At 50.6% G+C, this 21,504-nt stretch overlaps 1 protein-coding gene across 1 annotated transcript; it reads left to right on the top strand.

Moving 5' to 3' along the window:
• Positions 1-536: 536 nt before the first annotated feature.
• ATP12A (ATPase H+/K+ transporting non-gastric alpha2 subunit) lies at positions 537-21,433 on the top strand. The gene is made up of 23 exons (XM_055426794.2): positions 537-545; positions 1,366-1,521; positions 4,529-4,588; positions 5,355-5,558; positions 6,555-6,668; positions 7,594-7,728; positions 7,848-7,965; positions 8,230-8,498; positions 9,582-9,780; positions 9,912-10,021; positions 10,901-11,035; positions 13,144-13,336; positions 14,181-14,356; positions 15,010-15,146; positions 17,320-17,470; positions 17,842-18,010; positions 18,101-18,255; positions 19,369-19,492; positions 19,618-19,763; positions 20,365-20,498; positions 20,616-20,717; positions 21,109-21,200; positions 21,292-21,433. Exons 1-23 carry the CDS (start codon positions 537-539, stop codon positions 21,318-21,320), a joined length of 3,117 nt encoding a protein of 1,038 aa, XP_055282769.2. The 3' UTR covers positions 21,321-21,433.
• Positions 21,434-21,504: the final 71 nt, after the last annotated feature.

Raw genomic sequence — 21,504 nt, forward strand, 5'->3', positions numbered from 1 at the left:
GCAAGTAACTGGGCTGCTTCTGGGGTTCGGGGGTGCTCTCGTTCACTCCCCACTTCGCTCTGACCCCACGGCGCCCATCGAAGTCCGCTTTAGGGTCGTCCAGGGCCTTTCGATGCTAGGACACCCAGAGTATGACCAATGCGGGGAGCTACAATTCCCCCCACACCAACCCCCACCCCGCTTAGGACTTTTCAAAATCTGATGAGTCTCAAGAGGAAAGGCGGGCGGGGGCTTTCCCCAGAGCCTTCCGCGCTGCAGGTCCGGCCGGCCTCACCGCACTGCCCACTGGACCCCACGCCCACCCTGCGCTCTGCACGCGGCCGGGGGCGGGGGGCGGGGCGCGGGGCGGGGCGGCCGGGCGGGGGCGGGGCCGCGCTCTTAAGGCCACGCCGCCCGCAGGGTTGCGCTGGCGCTCCGCACCCGAAGGAGCGAGGACCCCGCCGCCAACCCAACGCGATCCTGCACCCCGGTCCTCGCTCGACGGGACCCCGCCACGTGCCCGGTCCGCCCTCCCGACGGGACCCCCAGCCCGCGCCATGGACCGGGTGCGTGCCGCCGCGGCGGGAGGAGGGGCGGGCGGGCTCTGCTCCGTTCTCTCCGCTCCCGGTCCGGAGGCAGTGGAACTCGGGCTGGTGGGGTGAAGAAAGATGCCGACCCAAACGCGGGAAGGGGCCGCGGAGCCGCAGGAGGGCGGCGCAGGGCTGGTGACGGCGCGGATGCTCTGTGGTCCAGACGCCGTCCTGCCCTCGGCGGTTCAGTTGTTCAGTGGGTACACCCTCCGAGACACGGGGCGCGCTAGAGTGTCCCTCGGGGACCAGGCGCCCCCTCCGAGACACCGGGCTCGCTGGAGTGTACTTCGGGGACCAGGCGTGCCCACCGAGACACCGGGCTCGCTGGAGTGTACTTCGGGGACCAGGCGCCCCACCCAGACACGGGGCGCGCTGGAGCGTCCCATGGGGACCAGGCGTGCCCACCGAGACACGGGGCGCGCTAGATGTCTCGTGGGGACCAGGCGCCGCCACCCAGACACGGGGCGCGCCGGTGTCCCCTGGGGACCAGGCAGTAGCGAGACCTTGCCCCTCCTCGGAGGAATCTTGTCTGAGTCGGGGAAAAGAACTTCCTCGCCCAGGGAAGGGTCCCCTGAGGAGCCCACCCAGCCAGCCATCCACAGAAGAGGAAAGCAGAGAGAAGGCGCTGCAGGCGCTATTTGTAGGAGCTGTAGAGAACTCCCCGGAAGAGGGACCGGGAATGGGGGCTGGGGGGAGGGCCCCTTCCTTGTACGTTCCACCCACCATGAGGCCCCCTGCTTCGCCTCAGAAAACCCATCTACCTCGGGCCAACATTGCACCTCTGCTTCTCTTTCAGAAAAGAGAAATTTACTCAGTGGAGCTCAGTGGAACCAAAGACATTGAGAAAACAGACAAGGAGGATGGCAAGGAGAAGTCCAGGGGCCTGAAAAACAAGTGCTTGGAACGCAAAAAGAACCACCAGAAAGAGGAGCTTAAGAAAGAACTTGATCTGGTCAGTTGATTTGGTCCCTGAGCAAATGGGTGCCCTTGAGCACTGTCCGCCCTGGTGACAGCTTGCCCCTATAACCCACTTCTTACAAAAGAAAAATTCAGTCTTAAGAATTTCAAAATCCCTGACATGTGTTTCCTTGTTTTAAGAGAAAAAAAAAAAAAATGGTGTGATTGTATCTGCCCAGGGGTCAGGCCCTCCAAAGATTCCTGCATTCAGGCTGTAGGCACGCCCAGGGAGAGCTCCTCTGAGTCCAGTTGCCACAGGCACTGCCCAGACCTCTCCCCTGCTGGTTCATTGAGATATTAGTAGCCTATGAAATTAAATTATCTCATCAGCCAGAACCACCCAGGAGGAAAACTGAAAGCCCCTAAACTTGCTAGGTTTCTGGGAATCTTTGCCCCATGAGAAAGGATTTCAGTAGTAAGAGTTGGTCTTGGCTTCAGGCAGCCTTAGGCTCAGCTGAGGTTCCAGTTTTCTGGGGAGTAAACTATCTAGCTTTTCTGAAGCTCAGTTTTCTTTATGTAAAACGGGAAACAAACCATTTTTGTGGGTCTGTCAGGGGGAAAGTGAGGTGAGAGTCTCTTGTAATGGCTGTGCTTTGTGGATGTGAAGCCCTGTTACTACTAAAGCTGGCCGCCCTGGGAAAGAACGTCCCCAGAATTGAAATGTGGCTGATTACATCTCAGGAACGCCAATGGAAACCTGCCTTGAGTCTGAGATTATGCTGGGTTGTCCTGCACTTCACTGCAGACTTCAGAGCTGTGGTTCTCTGAGCAGCTGGTAGTGCTGTGAGCTCTTGTGTGCCACAGAGCAGGTTGTTAAACATTCCGGAATTCAGGCAAGCCGACTGGTACTGTATTAGTAGCTTGAGACATGACTGCTGCAAATCAGAGCTCTTTTATTTTACCTGGAGAGTTCATTAAACAACACATGCCACAAGGTGTTTGTCCATGTATTTTCTGATGACCCTGGAATTGGGTCTGAATTCACATCTGTTTCCCTGAAGTTCAGTTTCCTGTTTTGAAAAATTGGAATTAAAAATGGTACCTACCTCTTAGAGTTGTTAAGAGGGTTACAGAGAAACTAGAGAAAGGTTAAGATAGTCATTCTTATTTCCTACATGTATCTAGCAGTTGCTGCTGCTGCTGCTGCTGCGTCACTTCAGTCGTGTCCGACTCTGTGTGACCCCATAGACAGAAGCCCACCAGGGTCCCCCGTCCCCGGGATTCTCCAGGCAAGAACACTGGAGTGGGTTGCCATTTCCTTCTCCAGTGTGTGAAAGTGAAGAGAGAAAGTGAAGTCGCTCAGTCGTGTCCGACCCCTAGCGACCCCACGGACTGCAGCCCACCAGGCTCCTCCGTCCATGGGATTTTCCAGGCAAGAGTACTGGAGTGGCTCGCCATCTAGCAGTTAGGGATGAATATATAACTAGTCTTACTTGAAATTACTGTTTATAACATGAATATATATCCATTCTATCATATGCCTGTTAATTACAATGAGAACCTTCCTTGAAATTTGAGCCTTTTTTGAAAAGATAGAAAAATAATTCCATGGTGTTGACTGGAGTATTCCCTTGCTTCTTTGCTGAGAAACAGCTTTCTTTCCCCTCTTTTTCGCAAGCTTCTTACAGGAATCCTGTAATTTGTGACTTCGTGCTTGGGTGCCCTTGCATCCCAACCCCTCCAGAAAATTAGAACCTTGATGAGTAATGCAGTGTCCCTGGCTTCTGAAGAAACAAGCAGGTGACTCAAGCCTGAGGCACCTGGTGCTGCCCTGTGCTCTTCCAGCAGAGTTCACACCTGCACTCTCCCAACTCTCATCCCCAGAGAGTCAGGCTAGTGGGGAGGATGGTGCAGTATGGCCCCTTAGAGTCTGGGATCCGTCCATGAAAACAACGACTTTAATCATGTTAACTCTTCTCTGCCCCGAACTTGGCATACTATGCACAGAACCATGTCTTAATCCTATGGCTCCTCAGAAATGTCATATTCAGTGGGTACTGGTACAGTGAATGGAAGAGCAGGGCCAATCTGGCTAAGCACAGGACAAAACCCTAACTCTCTGTAACATGAAACATTTTTGCTTTAAGAAAAGAGACAGTTCTGGTACCAGTCACAGTATAAACTTTTGTCTCTGACAGTCAGAGTTTTAGGATCCCGAGTGCTGGGTTTTTTGCCACGGAAGAGATTTCTAGCCCTTTAGCCCAGAGATTCTGAAAGGGACAGAACAGGACAGGACAGGGGAACTTTGCTCCCTGGGTGCCACAGCAAATGTCCGGAGATATTTATGATTATCGCTTCTCAAAGGGAGGGTGCTGGTGGGCAGAAGTCCCCACAACAGAGTTATTGACCCAAAATGTCAATAATGCTAAGGTTGAGAAGCTCTGCTTTAGTTTAATGATTCTGTGGCAGAGTTAGCAAGTGTGGCCCCCCCACCGGCCCCCTGGTATTTATTTGGCAAGTTTTTAGTCTGAGGGCTTGTCTGATAGCGAGCTGAGCCTCAAGTGCTAAAGGAAAGAAAGGCCCATTTCTCTCTCCCAGATGGCCCACCTGGTGAGGGCTGTGTGGAGCTGTCAGGACACGTGGAATGGTTTGACACTGCTGATCGCTCCCCGTTAATCCCACAGTTCAGGTCTGAGTTGAGTTTCCAGATCACTGGTATCTGGAAAATGGGTGTGCTAGGATCTGCGTGTGCTGGAGACCAGACTGAGGTGAAATGCATTTCTTTACTCATAAAAACTAAGGACGGCTACCATGTGGTAAATGGCAAGTTAAGTCTGAACTCTCCAGGGATGGCCAGAAAATCTGCTGGCCAGTGAGCTCTCCTGCAGCGAGGTTCTCTTCTCTCACTGCAGGAACCCCTGGGACAAAGGTTCCTTCTTTCTACACTTCCTGGCCCCTCTCCCATCCTCAGTGTTTCTCCCAGATTTCATGGGCTTGTCAGGGCTTAGGGTTCAAGTCTTTTGGAATTATCTAATTCACTCTGTTCTTTTCATGGACTTTAGGATGACCACAAACTCAGCAAAGAGGAACTGGAGGCAAAATATGGTACAAACATCATTACGGTAAGTCATCAGAGAATCAGTGACAGAGGAGGGGATCGGGGACCATACAAAGAGAGAGGCTGTGTGCTTGGGGCTTGTGAATGACCTGCCAGCCCCCTCCGTGCCCACCTTGCGAGAGGAGGCTCATTAACCTCAAGAGTAGCATGCCTAAGCCACAGGCCTGACAAGGCCCTCTGCTGGGCTGTGTGTCTGGTCACAGACAGTTCTTTGACTGTAATTGACGCTGAGCAGTGGTGACCCCTGGAAGGTTTGAGTGCCTCCTCACTGTCATGGTCCAGGATTGCTTTCAAACCCTGTGCTCAGGAAGTATTTAGGTCGTGTCCAGGCCTCCTCCAAGAAGGGGGGACACCTCGCACCTCCTAAAATTTCCCATTGCAGAAGTGCTGCTTCATTCTGTGAATTCAAACTCAAAGATATGGTGTCTTAACACCAGGAGATTTGGATACATCTGTTCTAAGTGAACAGAAGTATGTGCTGTGTGACTCACTGGCCTACAGAGAGAGAGGCAAAGAGGAGCAGCGGAGCCTGGGCTCAGAGGACGCAGGAGCAAGGAAGGCACACAGCAGGAAGGTGTCAGGGCATCCACCCTGTCCCACAGTTTACGGAATGTGCCGGGAGAACGGTGGAGTCCACCCAATGAGACCCCCAGATGGCACAGTGACTGAACGGGGACATAGTCACAGCTGCCCAGTCTGCAGAAATGTGACATCCAGCCTGAGGAGGGAGAAATGTCTAACTCCTGTTTCTTTTCCCTCTGCTTTCTCAGGGTCTTTCCAGTGCCCAGGCTGCTGAACTGCTGGCTCAGCATGGGCCCAACAGCCTCACGCCCCCCAAGGGTACCCCAGAGATCATCAAGTTCCTCAAGCAGATGATAGGGGGCTTCTCCATCCTCCTGTGGATAGGAGCCATCCTGTGCTGGATCGCGTATGGGATTCAGTATTCCAATGATCATTCCTCCTCCCTGGACAACGTACGGCGCTGGGGGCTCCTCCCGGGTTTGCTGGTGATGGGGGTGGGGGATAGGGTGGTGGGGGTCAGCACTATAATGCAAGGCCTTCCCTGGGCACAGCATTGGGCTGGGGTCAGGGGTCTACCACTGACCAATCACTGCATGAGTCAGAGAAAATCAATAACTTCTCCAGGTATAAAATAGAAAGTATATCTGACTCTCTAGTGTCTCAGAGCAGTGTGAGCATCAATTTTTAAGAGAGCAATACGTGATCGGTTCCTATGTGGGGAAAAAAAAAAATCAACATCCATGTGAGGTGTTTTGGGCTTTCTCTCCTCAAAGCTAATTCTCTCCCTTTACCGTGGAGACCTTGTGTGTCTAATAATAAGGTAGGACCAAACCACAAAGCTAAGGGCCACAAAGCTGGGCTTCCCTTGTGGATCAGCTGATAAAGAATCTGCCTGCAATGCAAGAATCCTGGGTTCGATCCCTGGGTTGGGAATATCCTCTGGGGAAGGGAAAGGCTACCCACTCTAGTATTCTGGGTGGAGAATTCCATGGACTGTATAATCCATGGGGTCACAAACAGTCGGACATGACTGAGCGACTTTCACTTTCAAACCACAGAGCTAGAGCAGTCAACATGATGCTGAGAGAGAAGCCAGGTGCAAAAGGCCGTATTCTGTGCAATTCCATTGGTGTGAAATGTCCAGAACAGGCTGGCCCTGGATTCAGACAGCAGATCAGTGGCTGCCCGGGTTGGGCCAGGGCGGGAGAGTGACCACCGTGGGCACAAGGGGTCTTACTGGAATGATGGATTGTGGTGACTATTATACAACTGTGTTAATTATTAATAGTCATTTAGTTATAAACTCCAAATGGGTGAATTGTGTGGCCTGAAAGTTATATCAGGACACAACTCCCATCTCTCTGATCGGCCCGTGGAGCACCCTGGCCCTCAGGTCAAGCTCATTCCTGATGCTGCTTCTCTGACTGATGCCTGTCCTCCTCACCCAGGTATACCTGGGCTGCGTGCTTGCCCTGGTCGTCATTCTAACCGGGGTCTTTGCTTATTACCAAGAGGCAAAGAGCACCAACATCATGTCCAGTTTCCAGAAGATGATCCCACAGGCAAGTGTGACAGCCTCCCTAGTGTCTCCAGGCTTGAGACAAGCAAGCATCAGATGGGGGGGGCGTGGCTTGGAGTCTTGGGACCCTTCACTGCCGACTGCGGAGTCTTGGGCCTAATCTCTCTGGAGCCCCTGTTCCCTCCTGGGTGTGGTCAGTGAGGCAAGGTGGAGGAATATGCTCAGTCAAGAGCAGAATGGAATAGAAACACGAGCCACTGCCCAGCATCTCCTGTGGCTCCTCCTCAGCTCGGTGAACCATTCAGACAGAAGTCATTCAGGGTAGTTCCAACATGAGCCAAGGGGACCAACCTGTGATTCTTTAAACCATCAGTCTTTTCACTCCCATTTCTGAGCCTCGCTGCATGTTGCCCCCGAATGCTGCCAGTGTGGGAGGTCTCAGATCCCTCCTCCTGCAGCAACCTGGGAGGGGTCCTCTGAGGACACCACTGTCAGCACACAGAACCACACCCTCACTGGGCTGCAGAGTTGCCGGGAGGAGTGGTCTCTGGGTGGAATCTCTTGTGTTAGGAAGCAGAGACCCATCTCTCACTCCATTAAAGGCTTTCTGACCTGAGCAAGATCATTGATCCTTTTGGCTTAACCTCAGGACTCTTTCTGGACTTCCCAGCAGGATGGTTCATCCTAATGGTCCCCCTGTCTGTCAGGCCCAGAGCTGTGGCTTTGCTGTACCTCCCATGGCAGCATTTTCTGGTTCAAAGGCTATCTCCATGAGCTGCAACTCAAGAAAAATAGTTCTTAGGGTCTTCAGGACCTGAGTAGAAGCCTTGGCTTCATTGTCTGCTATTCTGACAGCCATGCACTCCCGTGCCTTCCTTCCTGAGCCTGTGGGGGACAAGGGGCATGCAGGAGGACCAGCATCATTCCAGGACAGGATGTGAGGCCTGGGTCATGATTTTCTTCTGCAGCAAGCACTTGTCATTCGAGACTCAGAGAAGAAGACAATTCCTGCTGACCAGCTGGTGGTGGGGGACATAGTGGAGATTAAAGGTGGAGACCGGGTCCCTGCGGATGTCAGATTACTGTCCACTCAGGGGTGTAAGGTCAGTGTCATGGGTGCCCCGAGGGTCACGCTTGTGGTGCTATGGTCTTTCCAGGTCTCAGTGTAACCTAAAAGGGAACAAGTTGCCTGACCTTGAACTCTTTTCAAAACTCCTTCTAGGTGGACAACTCATCTGTCACTGGGGAGTCAGAGCCCCAGGCCCGCTCCTGTGAGTTCACCCATGAAAGTCCCCTAGAGACCAAGAACATCGCCTTCTTCTCCACCACCTGTCTGGAAGGTAGGTCCAGTAGCCTGCAGGACTGCAGGTTCCTCTCATAGCCTTTCTCCTTTGTCAAGCTTTATATTTCTCTATATATACCATCTCATGCTGCTAAGCTTTTAAAAGAGAAAATGTGGAACTAAGGAGCCTAGAGAGCTGGTGTTTGGCCTTTGTAGTGTCATGTGCTGATTGACCATGTGAGCCACCAAAGAGAGGAGTGTGCGAGGCCATGGTCCCTCCTCGCCAAGGACTCCTGGAATAAAATGTCTGCTCCACCTGTAGGCACAGCGACTGGCATGGTCATCAGCACGGGTGACCGCACCATCATTGGGCAGATCGCCTCACTGGCTTCAGGAGTCAAGGACTCGAAGACGCCCATTGCCATCGAGATCGAGCACTTTGTTCATATCGTGGCAGGAGTGGCGGTCTCCGTCGGCGTCATTTTCTTCATCATCGCGGTGTCCATGAAGTATCATGTCCTGGACTCCATCATCTTCCTCATTGGCATCATTGTGGCCAATGTGCCTGAGGGTCTCCTGGCCACTGTCACTGTGAGTCTCTGCTGCTAGTGGCCGCACCCTGACCCTGCTAGTGTGCCATCCTGCTCTGCCGCGGCTGAGTCTGCTCCATCAGAGCCAGTCATAGGATGTTCTGTCTCTTAGAGGGACAAAGAGAACTGTCATCTGTTAGTATCTGAATGAATTGTCCTTGAAAACTTGTGTTTTCATTTTCAGAGATCTATCTGCAAATCCCATATGATACTTTGCCCCTTAAGATCTACATAAGACAGTCTTGAGCCACCACTTAGAAATTTTCTAGAAGCCTGACACCTTCCCTGCATTTCCACAGTTTTTAAAAGGAAAAAAAAAATTTTGGCAGTTTCTACAGCTGAGGGATGTGGGTACACTTTCACATCACTTCTCGCTCTCAGAGGCAGTCTGAGACACAAACTCCCTGTATGATCCTGCAGAGCAGTTCAGCCTTTTCCGCTCTGCCCCCTGGTCTAACTTTGGTTCTCCCTGTGTCAGGACCTAACTCATCCTGAAACAAGGCCCCCAGGTGGGGAGGATTCATACCTCCACTCCTGGCACCGTCCTGAGCAAAGACAGACAGAAGTGTTTGATTGCCTGTCTCCTCTGACTCCAGCAGACAGTAATTTGACCAAGCTGGAGCCTAAAGAACGCTTTTGAGATCTGGGGGCTTCAGAGAGAGCCAAGAATCTTTATTAACATTTGGAGATCTTAAAGTGAAACAAGTGTTTCTTGATTCCCCAAAGCAACAAGTAAGCCGTTTGGGGCAAGCTCTTTGGCACACAGTGGCTGACGTCTGTCTTACAATGCTCTTGCTTGTGAACCATGGGCGCTCAGCAGCCAAGCCCCCTTTGTATTGACTTGACACTTGCCCGGCTTTGCTACCTGTGATCCCTTAGGATCATTTTCCTCAAGGAGTAAAGGGACATGAGAGAGAGAGCGCGTGCAAGCTTTATATGCCTTCTCAGCCACTGGGTCTGGTGCAGTTTTATTGCATCTGTAACTATACCTGAAACTAGTCCAACTGTAACCGTTCCTACATTACTGAACCCAAGTTCAGCATGGTGGTTTTTTTCAAAGTTTCTCTCTCTCTCCTCTGTCTAGGTGACTCTGTCACTGACAGCAAAACGAATGGCCAAGAAGAACTGCCTTGTGAAGAACCTGGAGGCAGTGGAGACTCTTGGCTCCACCTCCATCATCTGCTCAGACAAGACTGGGACCCTGACCCAGAACAGGATGACTGTGGCCCATCTGTGGTTCGACCACCAGATCTTCGTGGCAGACACTAGTGAAAACCATTCGAGTAAGCCTTGGGGTGCATCCAGCCTGGCCCTGCATGGTGGGCTCAGCACGGCTGGTCTGTGGCCGTGGGTGAACAGTGCTGCTCGTTGGCACAAGCCCAGCACCCTCGGCATCCATGGTTCTTCTTTCCAGATCAAGTCTTTGATCAAAGCTCTGCGACCTGGGCCTCCCTGTCAAAGATCATAACGCTGTGTAACCGCGCTGAGTTCAGACCTGGACAGGAGAGCGTCCCTATCATGAAGGTGAAGCCCCACACGCCGTCTCAGCCACAGCCACTTTACAGAGCGAAATCACCTTCTCTGTTCTGATCTGGTGCTTGGTTTAATTTCTGCAACTGAGTAGCATTTGTTCTGTGAGAGCGAATCTAACCACAAGACCTGTAGGAAGCTTTTTCACTGTCACTAACTTCAAGAAATCTAAAAGTTCTCAAAATATTCATTTAAGTCTTCTGAAAAGTCTCTTTCTTGAAAACGATTGTGCCTTTAAGTTACTGTCCTAAATTATTTACCAGCTAAGAAGATACAATCAAAGTTCCAGGTAACACCCCCTGCCCTACTCCAAGATCAAGCTCATTGCTTTTTTTCCATGAAAACTCCCACTCTCAGGGCTCTAACTTGTCTGAACTCCCCTATCGCCAGCAGGTGGCGCCCTGCAGTTAACAGTTATAAGTGTTAGTCGTGTCCGAACCTTTTGCGACCCCCTGGACTGTAGCCTGCCAGGCTCCTCTGTCCATCGGATTCTCCAGGCAAGAATACTGGAGCGGGTTGCAATGCAGGAGACCCAGGTTTGATCCCTGGGTTGGGAAAATCCCCTGGAGAAGGAAATGACAACCCACTCCAGTAGTCTTGCCCAGGGGATTTTCCCGACCTGGGGATCAAACCTGGGGCTCTTGCATTGCAACCCACTCCAGTATTCTTGCCTGGAGAATCCCATGAACAGAGGAGCCTGGCGGGCTACAGTCCCGAGTCAGACACAATTAACACTAACAAATCTGTCACTTATGGGATAACTGTTCTCTCCCTCTGGTACTTAGTAAGCTTAGGTTGCACATTGGTTGGTTGAAAATAACCACAGAAGAACCTGATTATGTGCTGCAACTACTTATATCTTTTGATTCACAGAAAACTGTGGTTGGAGATGCCTCAGAAACTGCTCTTCTGAAGTTCTCAGAGGTCATGCTGGGTAACGTGATGGATATTAGGAAAAGAAACCGCAAAGTAGCTGAAATCCCTTTTAACTCGACCAACAAATTTCAGGTGACTTTTCCCTCACAACTGAATCTTTTGGTTTTTAATTACATTTGGCTGTGCTGGGTCTTTGCGCAGGCTTCTCATTACAGTGACTTCTCTTGTTGTGGAGCACAGGTTCTAGGGCTCATGGGCTTTAGTAGCAACTGAATCCTTATCATCACGAGAGCAGCATTTCCACTCATAGGTATCCTTAGTCAGTATGTGTTTTGAATGACACTTGACTTGAAAAACAGTCCTCAGAGATGCAGAGCCTGGACATCTGGTAAACACAGAACAAGTAGAGGAGAGAAAAGATGAAATTTTGACGGGGCCTGCCATTCCCACAAGTGGCCTTTCTGTATAACATGCACACAAACGCACCACTGCCCGCCTTGGTGACTTGGGCACAGGGAGGGGCAGCAGCCACACCCCCCAACATGACAGGCTGAGTGAGGCGGGCAGTGAGGAGAAGCCAGCTGCCCCATCTGTGTCAGGTGTTCTCCATGTTTGGTCTCATGTAATCCTCACCACAAGCCTTGAAGGTAGGACCAGGTGAAGTCCCAACTGCAGGCAAGGAAATGGCCCTTAGAAAGTGTTGAGGTGGCCGGAGCCACCCGAGCATCTAAGTCTTCACATGTCTGTCTGATGCCTGAGTCTATGCTTTTTCTACCACAACACAGAGGCCAGGTGGTCAGTTCAGGCCATTTGGGTGAACTTTGCCCTTCGTGAGGACCAGTGAGGACCCAAAGCATTGCTTTCCATGTCTGCCCTGCTGGCAGTGCACAGGAGTCTCCACCCCTTGTTGCTCAGGGGGTGACTGGTCACCCTTGCCTGGTTGTCCACTCCCACCAGGGTAACCAGCAGGCAGCCATGTCCACCCTCCTCAGGTCAGGACAGAGAACAAAGTGCTGCTAGAGGTAGAGCTCCCCAGAGACTCCAAAGCAAGAGTGGGGTGTTGTGACTTGGTCTTTTGTTGTTGTTGTCGTTTAGTCACTCAGTTGTGTCCGACTCTTTGGACCATGCCCACCAGGCTCCTCTCTCCATGGGATTTCACAGGCAAGAATACTGGATTGGGTTGCCATTTCCTTCTCTAGGACATAGTCTTTGCATAACATTAAATTATGTAAGTAGGATGACCACATTTGTGTGCAAGTTTCTAGTGATTACGCACACATTTTGTTTGGAAGGAATTTAGGACTTGAAAATAACTGTGGAGCAAACATCTTTGTGGATAATTGACCAGTAAAGAGTCATGGTTAGCAAAGCAGACAACTAACAAAATATATGATGTAAAATGTAGAGGAAATCAGATCTCTGTTTAAAACATAAGTGAAAATAGAATGACTAGCAATCCTAAAATAACAGTAGTAATCATGGCTATCAACTGCTGATTTCCACACTCCTCACAATTCTATTTGGTAGTCAAGAATGAGGAAACAGAGGACACAGCCAGCAAGGGCCAGAGCCAGGGCTTGGGCAGACCCTGGGGGTGTGCTCAGCCTAGGCGGGCGGCCTTCCAACCACAGACAAGACTTGAATCCTACTGGGGCTCCATCTGCTCCAGGGAGAGGAAGACAGGTTCTGTGAGGCCTCCTGTACAGAGTGCTGATGGAGAAAGTGGGCTCCCTGGAGTCGCTAGAAAGGAGTGAGTCCTACAGAAGAGGCCAAGGAGCTCTGAGATGCTTTAGAGTCACCTTATATCCACACACCTGTGCAGCACTTGGCACTGAGCAAGGTGGTTTAGGAGGAGGCCTTGGAAGGTCTCTGGGGCATCATTCAACTCGAAGAAACAAAACAGCTCTGGCACGTGAGCTCTTTGAGTTGTGGCCTGAGGGATCTAGTTCCCTGACCAGGGATGGACCCCAGGCCCCCTGCATTGAGAGCTTGAAGTATTAGCCACCAGACTGCCAGGAAGTCCCTCAGTCTCTGCATATTACTTGGGCATGAGGTAGAAAGCACAGAGCATGCCTGCGGAGAACACTCTTCCTTTACATATCACGGAAAGTAGAAACAGAAACCACAGAGGAAGCGATGTTTTGGTCGTGAAAAGCTGTGTCTAGTTCAGGCCCTTCGTAGTAGAGACGGGGTCCTTACCCGCGATGCCGCACTGAGCATGCGCGATCCCTCCCCCGCAGCTCTCCATCCACGAGACTGAGGACCCAGACGACAAGCGCTTCCTCGTGGTGATGAAAGGGGCCCCAGAGCGGATCTTGGAGAAGTGCAGCACCATCATGGTCAACGGGCAGGAGCAGCCCCTGGACAGGAGCACGGCTGAGGCCTTCCACACGGCCTACATGGAGCTGGGCGGCATAGGGGAGCGCGTGCTGGGTGAGAGAGCGGGATCCCGCTGGCAGGCACAGAGAGGCAGGCTTGGGGTGCAGCGGGGTAGCCCTGGCATCTACTCATCTCCTAAAAGAGAATGTGGTCAGCATGCAGGGGATACCGTGTGATGGCGTAGGAGGGTGGGGGCCCTTTCAGATCAGAAGTCTGGGAAGATTTTTATGGGAGGAGTTACATTTCAGTCTGGACCTTGAGTGATAGATGTGAAGGGTTGAGGGGGGAAGTACTCACATAGAGGGAACAGCATGAGACAAATGTGAGAATGGATGGAGGGGGCCCTCTGGGCACAGCTCCCCGTTCTTCATCTCTTTATGTCTCTGTCTCTACCCCCACACCCCCTGTAAACTGCAACCTCCTCAGAAGTACAGGCTGTCCACTGCCGTGGTTTCTGTTCCCAGAGCATACCTAATGGGCACAGAGTAAATGATTTGGGGATGAAACATGTCTTCCCTAAAACAACATGTTATGAACTGAAGGAACTGAACAATTATGGTAAACTCTAAAGTGTGTTAGTCACTCAGTCATGTCTGACTCTTTGCAAACCCCATGGACTATAGCCCACCAGGCTCCTCTGTTCATGGGATTCTGCAGGCAAGAATACTGGAGTGGGTGGCCATTCCCTCCTCCAGGGGATCTTCCCAACCCAGGAATCGAACCCAGGTCTCCCACATTTCAGGCAGATTCTTTACCATCTGAGCCACCAAATTTACTGACATCAATTCTCTTAAACTGGTAAAACACAAAGGACTGAAAGTGTATGAAAATGTTCCCTCTTTCTTTCACCATTTTTTTATCCTAGTTTCACCAACTCCTAAATTCATACCCATTTCAGGTTTCTGTCACCTCTACCTGCCAACAGACGAGTTCCCAGAAACGTATTCATTTGATGTAGACACGATGAACTTCCCTACTTCCAACTTCTGCTTTGTGGGCCTCTTGTCAATGATTGACCCGCCTCGGTCCACGGTACCTGATGCTGTCACCAAATGCCGGAGCGCAGGGATCAAGGTGGGACTTGCACATCTCTGACTTCACACATCTTCCATGGATGCTGAGTTCCTTTCTAGGAACGTCTGTCATAGGAGAGTCAGTAGTTAGGTCTCTTCCCCTAAATGTCATAATTCCCCTTTTTTAAAGTCTCTTCTTTCACTGTACTAAGATTTCAGTAACCGTCCCATAAAAGCATAGTTATTGTGTCTGTGTGTTATTGCAATGAGCAGAACGCCATGAAGTAACCACATGTCACCCTAGACCATGACAGACAATAAAAGGTTTTGTTACTTAATCTCGAGGTCCAGCTCCCATACTCCATTTTCCTCATGATAAGCAAAACTTTGAATTCCATTACTGTGTCAATTCCAAGGCCGTGGAGCATCATGAAGATGCTGAAGGAGACATCCTTCAGCCCACTCCCAAAGTTATACCAAAGGGAAGGACTTCCTCTAGAACCGAGGAGGAAATGTGAGGTCTAGAAACAAGGGTAGATTCAGTGGGATCCATGTGTCCTTCTGAGACAGGTGATTCTCTGACCTAAAGATCAAGGACTGCAAGCCACAGTGGCCCCTTGCCATGGTGGAGTGGGCAAAACCAAGTCATCCCTGCTCGCCTGAGCAGCAGAGTCCCTCACCACCCACATGCCTGTCTCCTTGCCTGTGTTCTAGGTTATCATGGTTACAGGCGATCATCCAATCACAGCCAAAGCTATTGCCAAGAGCGTCGGTATCATTTCCGCCAACAGTGAGACGGTGGAAGACATTGCCAAACGCCTCAACCTTCCTGTGGAGCAAGTTAACAAGCAGTGAGTTCAGAACCCACACAGCAGAACTTGGGCTTTTACCACAGGCCCTACTGCCTCTAAAGAGTTGTCTGGAGCAAACCCTTTTTTGCCAAACGTGATCTACTGGCTTACTCTATAATTTCTGGCTGGTTTACTCTGTAATTTCTATATCCAGTCATTACTCAGAATTTTATCAAGCACCTGATATGTGCCAGCCACAGTATTGAGACCATGAAAATGACCTGTATTTCAGCCCAGTGAAGTAGATCTGAAAACTTCAGTGCTGAATTTAGATTGAGGAAACTGAAGCAGAAACTTTATAGGAAATTACCTACCATTGGTACAGTTTATAATCAGGAACACTGAGAATCCTTTGTGCTCTCTGAGCCCCTAGTCTGCATCTTGAGTATTTATTCTGTATTTAGTATTTAGGTTTCATAATGTGTTGCTATGGAAACATACGTCTCTTTGCTTTTTATTTGGTTGTAAATAGAATGGAGGGCTTCTCTGGTATCTACTGGTAAAGAACCCACCTGCTATTGCAGCAGACACAAGAAACATGGGTTCCATTCCTGGGTCTGGAAGAGGAAATGCAACCGACTCCAGTATTCTTGCCTGAAGAATTCCATGTACACAGGAGCCTGGCAGGCTGCAGTCCATGGGATCACAAAAGAGCTGGACATAGCTTAGCAACTAAACAGCAGTAAACAACAAACTCAGTGAAATAAGCACAGGCACAGAGGTGCTGGTGGTGGGAACCTACTGTTGATCATTTAAATCAGTCAAAGTCTCCAAAGTCTTAGTTGGAAAATAAATGTCATTGCTTTATTATACTTTGATGCATATGGGGAGAAAAGACCCAAGAACATCTCCTAGTTTACCCAAACAATTATACCTGTTAGGAACACAGAGCTGACAGGTGATAAGTAACTGCCAGGGCAACAAATTACCAGTTAGGACACCAAAGGTAAACAGCCTTTGGGCACACATTTGTGTCTGGAGCCTAAGGTGGCCCACTGCCCCTTTGTATAGATAACATCGGTGATAACATCCGTCTGTGAAAACAGCTTCAGAGGTTGTACTTGTTTTGTTTTTTGAAATAGTAGGATTTTACTTTTTCCTACAAGTCACCACATAGGAGAGAGGGTTGGTTACTTTGTGAATGTTTTCATTTGTCCACTTTATCAACTGCAGCTTCATGACCAGGGAAAAACTGTTTTCGTAGCTTGGGGAGGAAGGGAAATAAGCCTTTCCTGCTCTTTTTTTTTTTTACCAGAATATAGGAAAACTTGAATCAAGTGCTAGAATTTCAATATTTAGCACCAATAGAAAAAAAAAGAAAAGCAGACCTAAAAAGAGCTCAAAACTTTGAAAAGGTAAACAAAAAAGCATGCAGTGTTTTGTGCTTAAGAACGTTTAAGCTGAGATTTGAAGGCTGAAATGTTCGCCAAGAGATGGGAAGGCGAGAGGCCCCTACCCCTGGCAAAGGTAGTAGGATCTGTGAGGGCTTGCACAGAGTTGGGGGTTCAGAACTAAGAGCCGGGACTCAGAACTGAGAGCATGGGTGCTGTGGGGGAGAGTCAGAGGAGCCGCACAGCACAGGCTGCCCCTAGCCCTGCAGACCAAGTGGGGATCTGGGCTCTGCTGAATGTTCCTTTGGACAGTGCTCCAGGGGACAGCATGGTCAGGTCTGCAGTCTCAGTAGTTCCTAGAACCTCACTTTTATAGGCAGCAGATAAAAGCTTTCCTCAAGAAGACCTCAGTTAACTTTTCTCCCTACATAGCTGGTTGCATTGTAGACACCGTGAGTCTGAAATAAACAACAGAGCTGTCACCCATGTGTTCAGGCAAAAGCTGGATTCTTAGATTCAAAATGTACAAATAGGCAGTTTTTTACCTCCTTTTCTTTTGAGTAAAGCTTTGCCCTGGGAAGTGCCACCTCTCACCCATTCCTGTAAGAAATGGCTACTTGACTTGTTCCTACTGTCATGTGACACAAGGAAATGCCTGTCAGCCTTAGTTCACTGTCTTGAAAAGAGACCCACACACCCCATCATCCTGCCAGATGATTCAGATGAGTCAGGACTTGGGGTTCCAGGTAAAACCAAAGAGGTTCACCCCACCTCCTGCCCAGAATAGTGTTTTAACCTCAGTTTCCACCTAGGCCCTCACCCAGTTCCTCCTGCCTGTCTAGGGATGCTAAGGCCGCTGTGGTGACCGGCATGGAGCTGAAGGACATGAGCCCGGAACAGCTAGATGAGCTCTTAGCCAACCACTCAGAGATTGTCTTTGCCCGGACATCCCCCCAGCAGAAGCTGATCATCGTGGAGGGCTGTCAGAGGCAGGTGGGTGAATGCAGCACCTGAGGAACCTTCTAGGTCTGTCATCATTCTGTGGGGATAAGCAGCACTGAGCCTTGGCCCCCACCTTAGGGCTCTGATGAGGTCACCACCCCACATCTCCACCTGTCAGGGCTGACCCTGTCCACTCAGGGACCCTCCTGCTTGCTCCCCGGGAGCCTACCTTTACAATTTGGATTCATATGGTTTTGATCATTCAAACTTATCTTATGTGGAGCTTGTTCTTACCTCTGGGATTTCCCATCTTGATCTTTTTCCTCCAACCCAAAACGGGCCTTTGTTTTGGTGCAACAGACCTCCAGGCTGCTCACTAAGCCCCTCCACCTCCCTCTCACAACCTTCCGCCATCCCTGCAGGATGCTGTGGTCGCTGTGACTGGCGATGGAGTTAATGACTCCCCAGCTCTGAAGAAGGCAGACATTGGGATCGCCATGGGGATAGCAGGTTCTGATGCAGCCAAAAATGCAGCCGACATGGTCTTGCTGGATGACAACTTCGCGTCCATCGTCACAGGGGTGGAGGAAGGTGAGTGGGGTCTTGAGTGGTCTTAGCAAGGGCTGGGGCCGCCCATGAAACAAGGAGCAAGTCCTATAGGGAGAAATGTCTTCTGCCTAGGTCGCCTGATCTTTGACAACCTGAAGAAGACGATCGCGTACACGCTAACCAAGAACATCGCTGAGCTGTGCCCCTTTCTCATCTACATCATTGCTGGGCTTCCCCTGCCCATTGGCACTGTTACTATCTTGTTCATCGACTTGGGCACAGACATAGTAAGCAGCCAGAAAGGGAACAGGGTCTGATGACCTCCCCAGGTGAGGGAAACCTCAGTGTTATTCAAGGGCAGGAGATGGATTAATCAGTGCTTCTCAGACCTCAACATGATGGTTTCTGACAAGCTCTTAAGTGATGCTGAGTCTGCTGGTCCACCAACCACACTTCAAAGCACAGGACCAGAGAGATCTATCAAGTGTTTGAAAATTAAAACCACTTCATAGAAGAGCTTTTCAACACATGAGATCTTCACCTTTCCAAAAAATCAGGCCATTGGTCAGTTTCAGCTCATGTGCCTCCCCCTTTTTTTTAAAAAAAAGCTGTCACCAAAATACTCCCTGTACTGCTTGGGACCCAGTGGCTGAAGTGATAACGCACAGTCGCCCCTTGTTAAGTAAAAGAATCTGTGACCTGGAAGCCCCTCACCAGACATAGTAAGAAGCAGCCATTAATAACACTGTGAAGCCTCACGCAGACTTACAGTAATGTCACCTAAAACCTCCCCTCTGCTAGAACAAATCCCCTTAGGAAGCTTTGTGACAGTCACTCCCATGTTCTAGCTTACAGAGGCTTCGGGGAGCAAGCAAAACTCACAGCTCTGCAGGTCATTGCCTACCCCCCATTTCACATGACACCTGGGCAGCCTCCACAGTCCAGGGATATTGGGGCACCTCTACCTTAGAGGGGAGCTGAAGCCCCAGAGCCTGCAGCAAGCTTGCTCTTCTTATCTCCACTGCCGTGGTTCTTCCAGGTATCACTAGGGAACTTGTTAGAAATTTGGGTTCTCTGCCCTCCTGGGGGAGGACCTGGGAGGGAACCACTGGTCAGTGGTGGGCAGGGAAAGTGCTTTATAACTAGATCGTCTAGAGATGGCAGCACAGGGTGACGATCAGGCGATCAGACACAGGTGGATTGTCTTCTCTGCAGACAGCACACCCTGTTGTCTGCACCCTGGATGGACCAGTTCCATAACACCACCACCACCATCGCTGCCGCCATTGCCACAGCCACTGCCACCACCACTCCCCCACATTGGGCCCCTGGCTGTGCTGCCACTCTTTCCATCCATCTAGCATTTCAGGGTCGGGCCTCATGCTGCTCTCTCCCTCTAGATTCCCTCCATCGCCCTGGCTTACGAGAAAGCTGAAAGCGACATTATGAATAGGAAGCCTCGCCACAAGAAGAAGGACAGGCTGGTGAACCCACCACTCGCCCTGTACTCCTACCTGCACATCGGTGCGAGGAGGGGCTGCCCAGAGACCCACTTTCCTCTGTAGGGTGGAGTGGGCAGTGGGGGAGCCCAGAGGAAAGTGAGGCAGGGCACTTCTGGGGTCAATACAGAACCTCTCCTGTTCTTCTAGGCCTCATGCAGGCCCTGGGGGCCTTTGTTACGTATTTCACCGTGTATGCGCAGCAGGGCTTTCTACCCACCACTATCCTCCACCTGCGGTTAGAGTGGGAGAACGACAATGTGAATGACCTGGAAGACAGCTACGGACAGGAATGGGTAAGGGCCAGGTTGCTGGCAGCATCCTCCCTGGATGGCTGTAAGGGGACAGGGGAGGTGATAGTATTCCTTGAGGGTCCTGTGGTCACAGTGGCTTGCCTCTGCCAGGCTCGGCTCATCTCTCAAGTTGGAGGTCTGGAGCTCACCTGTTTACATTAGCTTGCGTCCCTGGTGGCTCAGATGGTAAAGAATCTGCTTGCAATGCAGGAGATCTGGGTTTAATCCTCGGTTTCAGAAAATCCCCGGGTAAAGGGAACGGCAACCCACCCCAGTATTCTTGCCTGGTAAACCCCATGGACAGAGGAGCCTGGTGGGCTACAGTCCATGGTGTCGCAAAGAGTCCAACACGATTCAGTGATTAGCACACTTCAGGTGTAGAGGAGGAGCAGCTAGCAGTGCCACAGCTGGGCCAAATCCATTAAGTTAGCAGTTCTCCTGTTCGCCAGGTGAAAGGAAGAAAGATTTCTTTCCAAACACAGGAAGTGACCCTCTCTCAATCATGGGAAGGGGAAAGAGAGTCGAGGCTTGTAGAAAGGCACCAACACCTCCCTGAGGTGTCCATCTGGGGCGTCATGGTCTTCTCTTTTCTGGCCATTGACAGACAAGGTACCAGAGGAAATACCTAGAATGGACAGGCTACACAGCATTCTTTGTCAGCATCATGATTCAGCAAATAGCAGATCTGATCATCAGGAAAACCCGGAGGAATTCCATCTGCCAGCAAGGTCTCTTCAGGTACTGGTGCAGCCGCCCTGGGGGTTCAGCCTGGGCCTCTGCTGCCCAGATGACTGCATGTGGGCATGTGGGACTGGGGCTGGGAGTTCTGAATTTGTTTGCTTTTGTGTCTTACAGAAATAAAATCGTCTGGGTGGGGATTGCCTCACAGATTATCATTGCATTAATCCTCTCCTATGGCCTCGGAAGCATCCAGGCCCTGAATTTCACGATGCTCCGGTGAGGTTACCTGCAATGATGGGGAGGAACCCGCCCCAATCTGGTTGTCACAGCCTCACAAGTCTTTCCCCTCAAGTCTTTCCAAAGAGAGAAAGTGGAACTGGTTTTTTTTTCTTTTAATCAGTGTGAGGCTTTGACCTGCTAGTTTTTTCAGAAGAGGAGGTGCGTTTTCCATCCCTCACCATCCCATCTCTACCTTCATCCGACAGATCCCTTCTTAGGCAGACACTGTTTCTAGCGGTCACAGTCCAGTTAAATAAGAAACCTTGGGGTTCTACACTGTGTGACCCAGTGGGGTTGCTCTGTCCAGTCTAGAAAGGAGAATGAATGAGGCGCTCAGCCACTTAAGGGTGGGTCTGTGGGTCTCACGCCACCCCCTCTCTCCCTCCAGGCCTCAGTACTGGTTTGTGGCTGTGCCACACGCAGTTCTGATTTGGGTGTATGATGAGGTGCGGAAGCTTTTTATCAGACTCTTCCCTGGAAGTAAGTACTAATGTATGGGGGACTTGGGGGCTCTTGATCTGCTCCAGCAGACCTTCCTCTGTTTCTCACTTACTGCTTCCTCCTTCTTTAGGCTGGTGGGATAAGAACATGTATTATTAAGACACCTGCTTCCCAAGCCCTACCCCCAGCTGCACATGGCGATGTTCTTCACCTTCTGGCGCCAGCTGGGTGACTGCTGCCATGGGGATGTCATCGGAATGTGTTCAAGAAAAGACAGAACTCTAGGAAGGACACTCACTAATATTTTGTAATTTAAAACAGAGATTTCAGTGTTTATATGTGA

The sequence above is a fragment of the Moschus berezovskii genome, chromosome 13, assembly GCF_049115385.1.
Source record: "Moschus berezovskii isolate FMDL1 chromosome 13, NW_MosBer_1.0, whole genome shotgun sequence".
Taxonomy (NCBI): Eukaryota; Metazoa; Chordata; class Mammalia; order Artiodactyla; family Moschidae; genus Moschus; species Moschus berezovskii.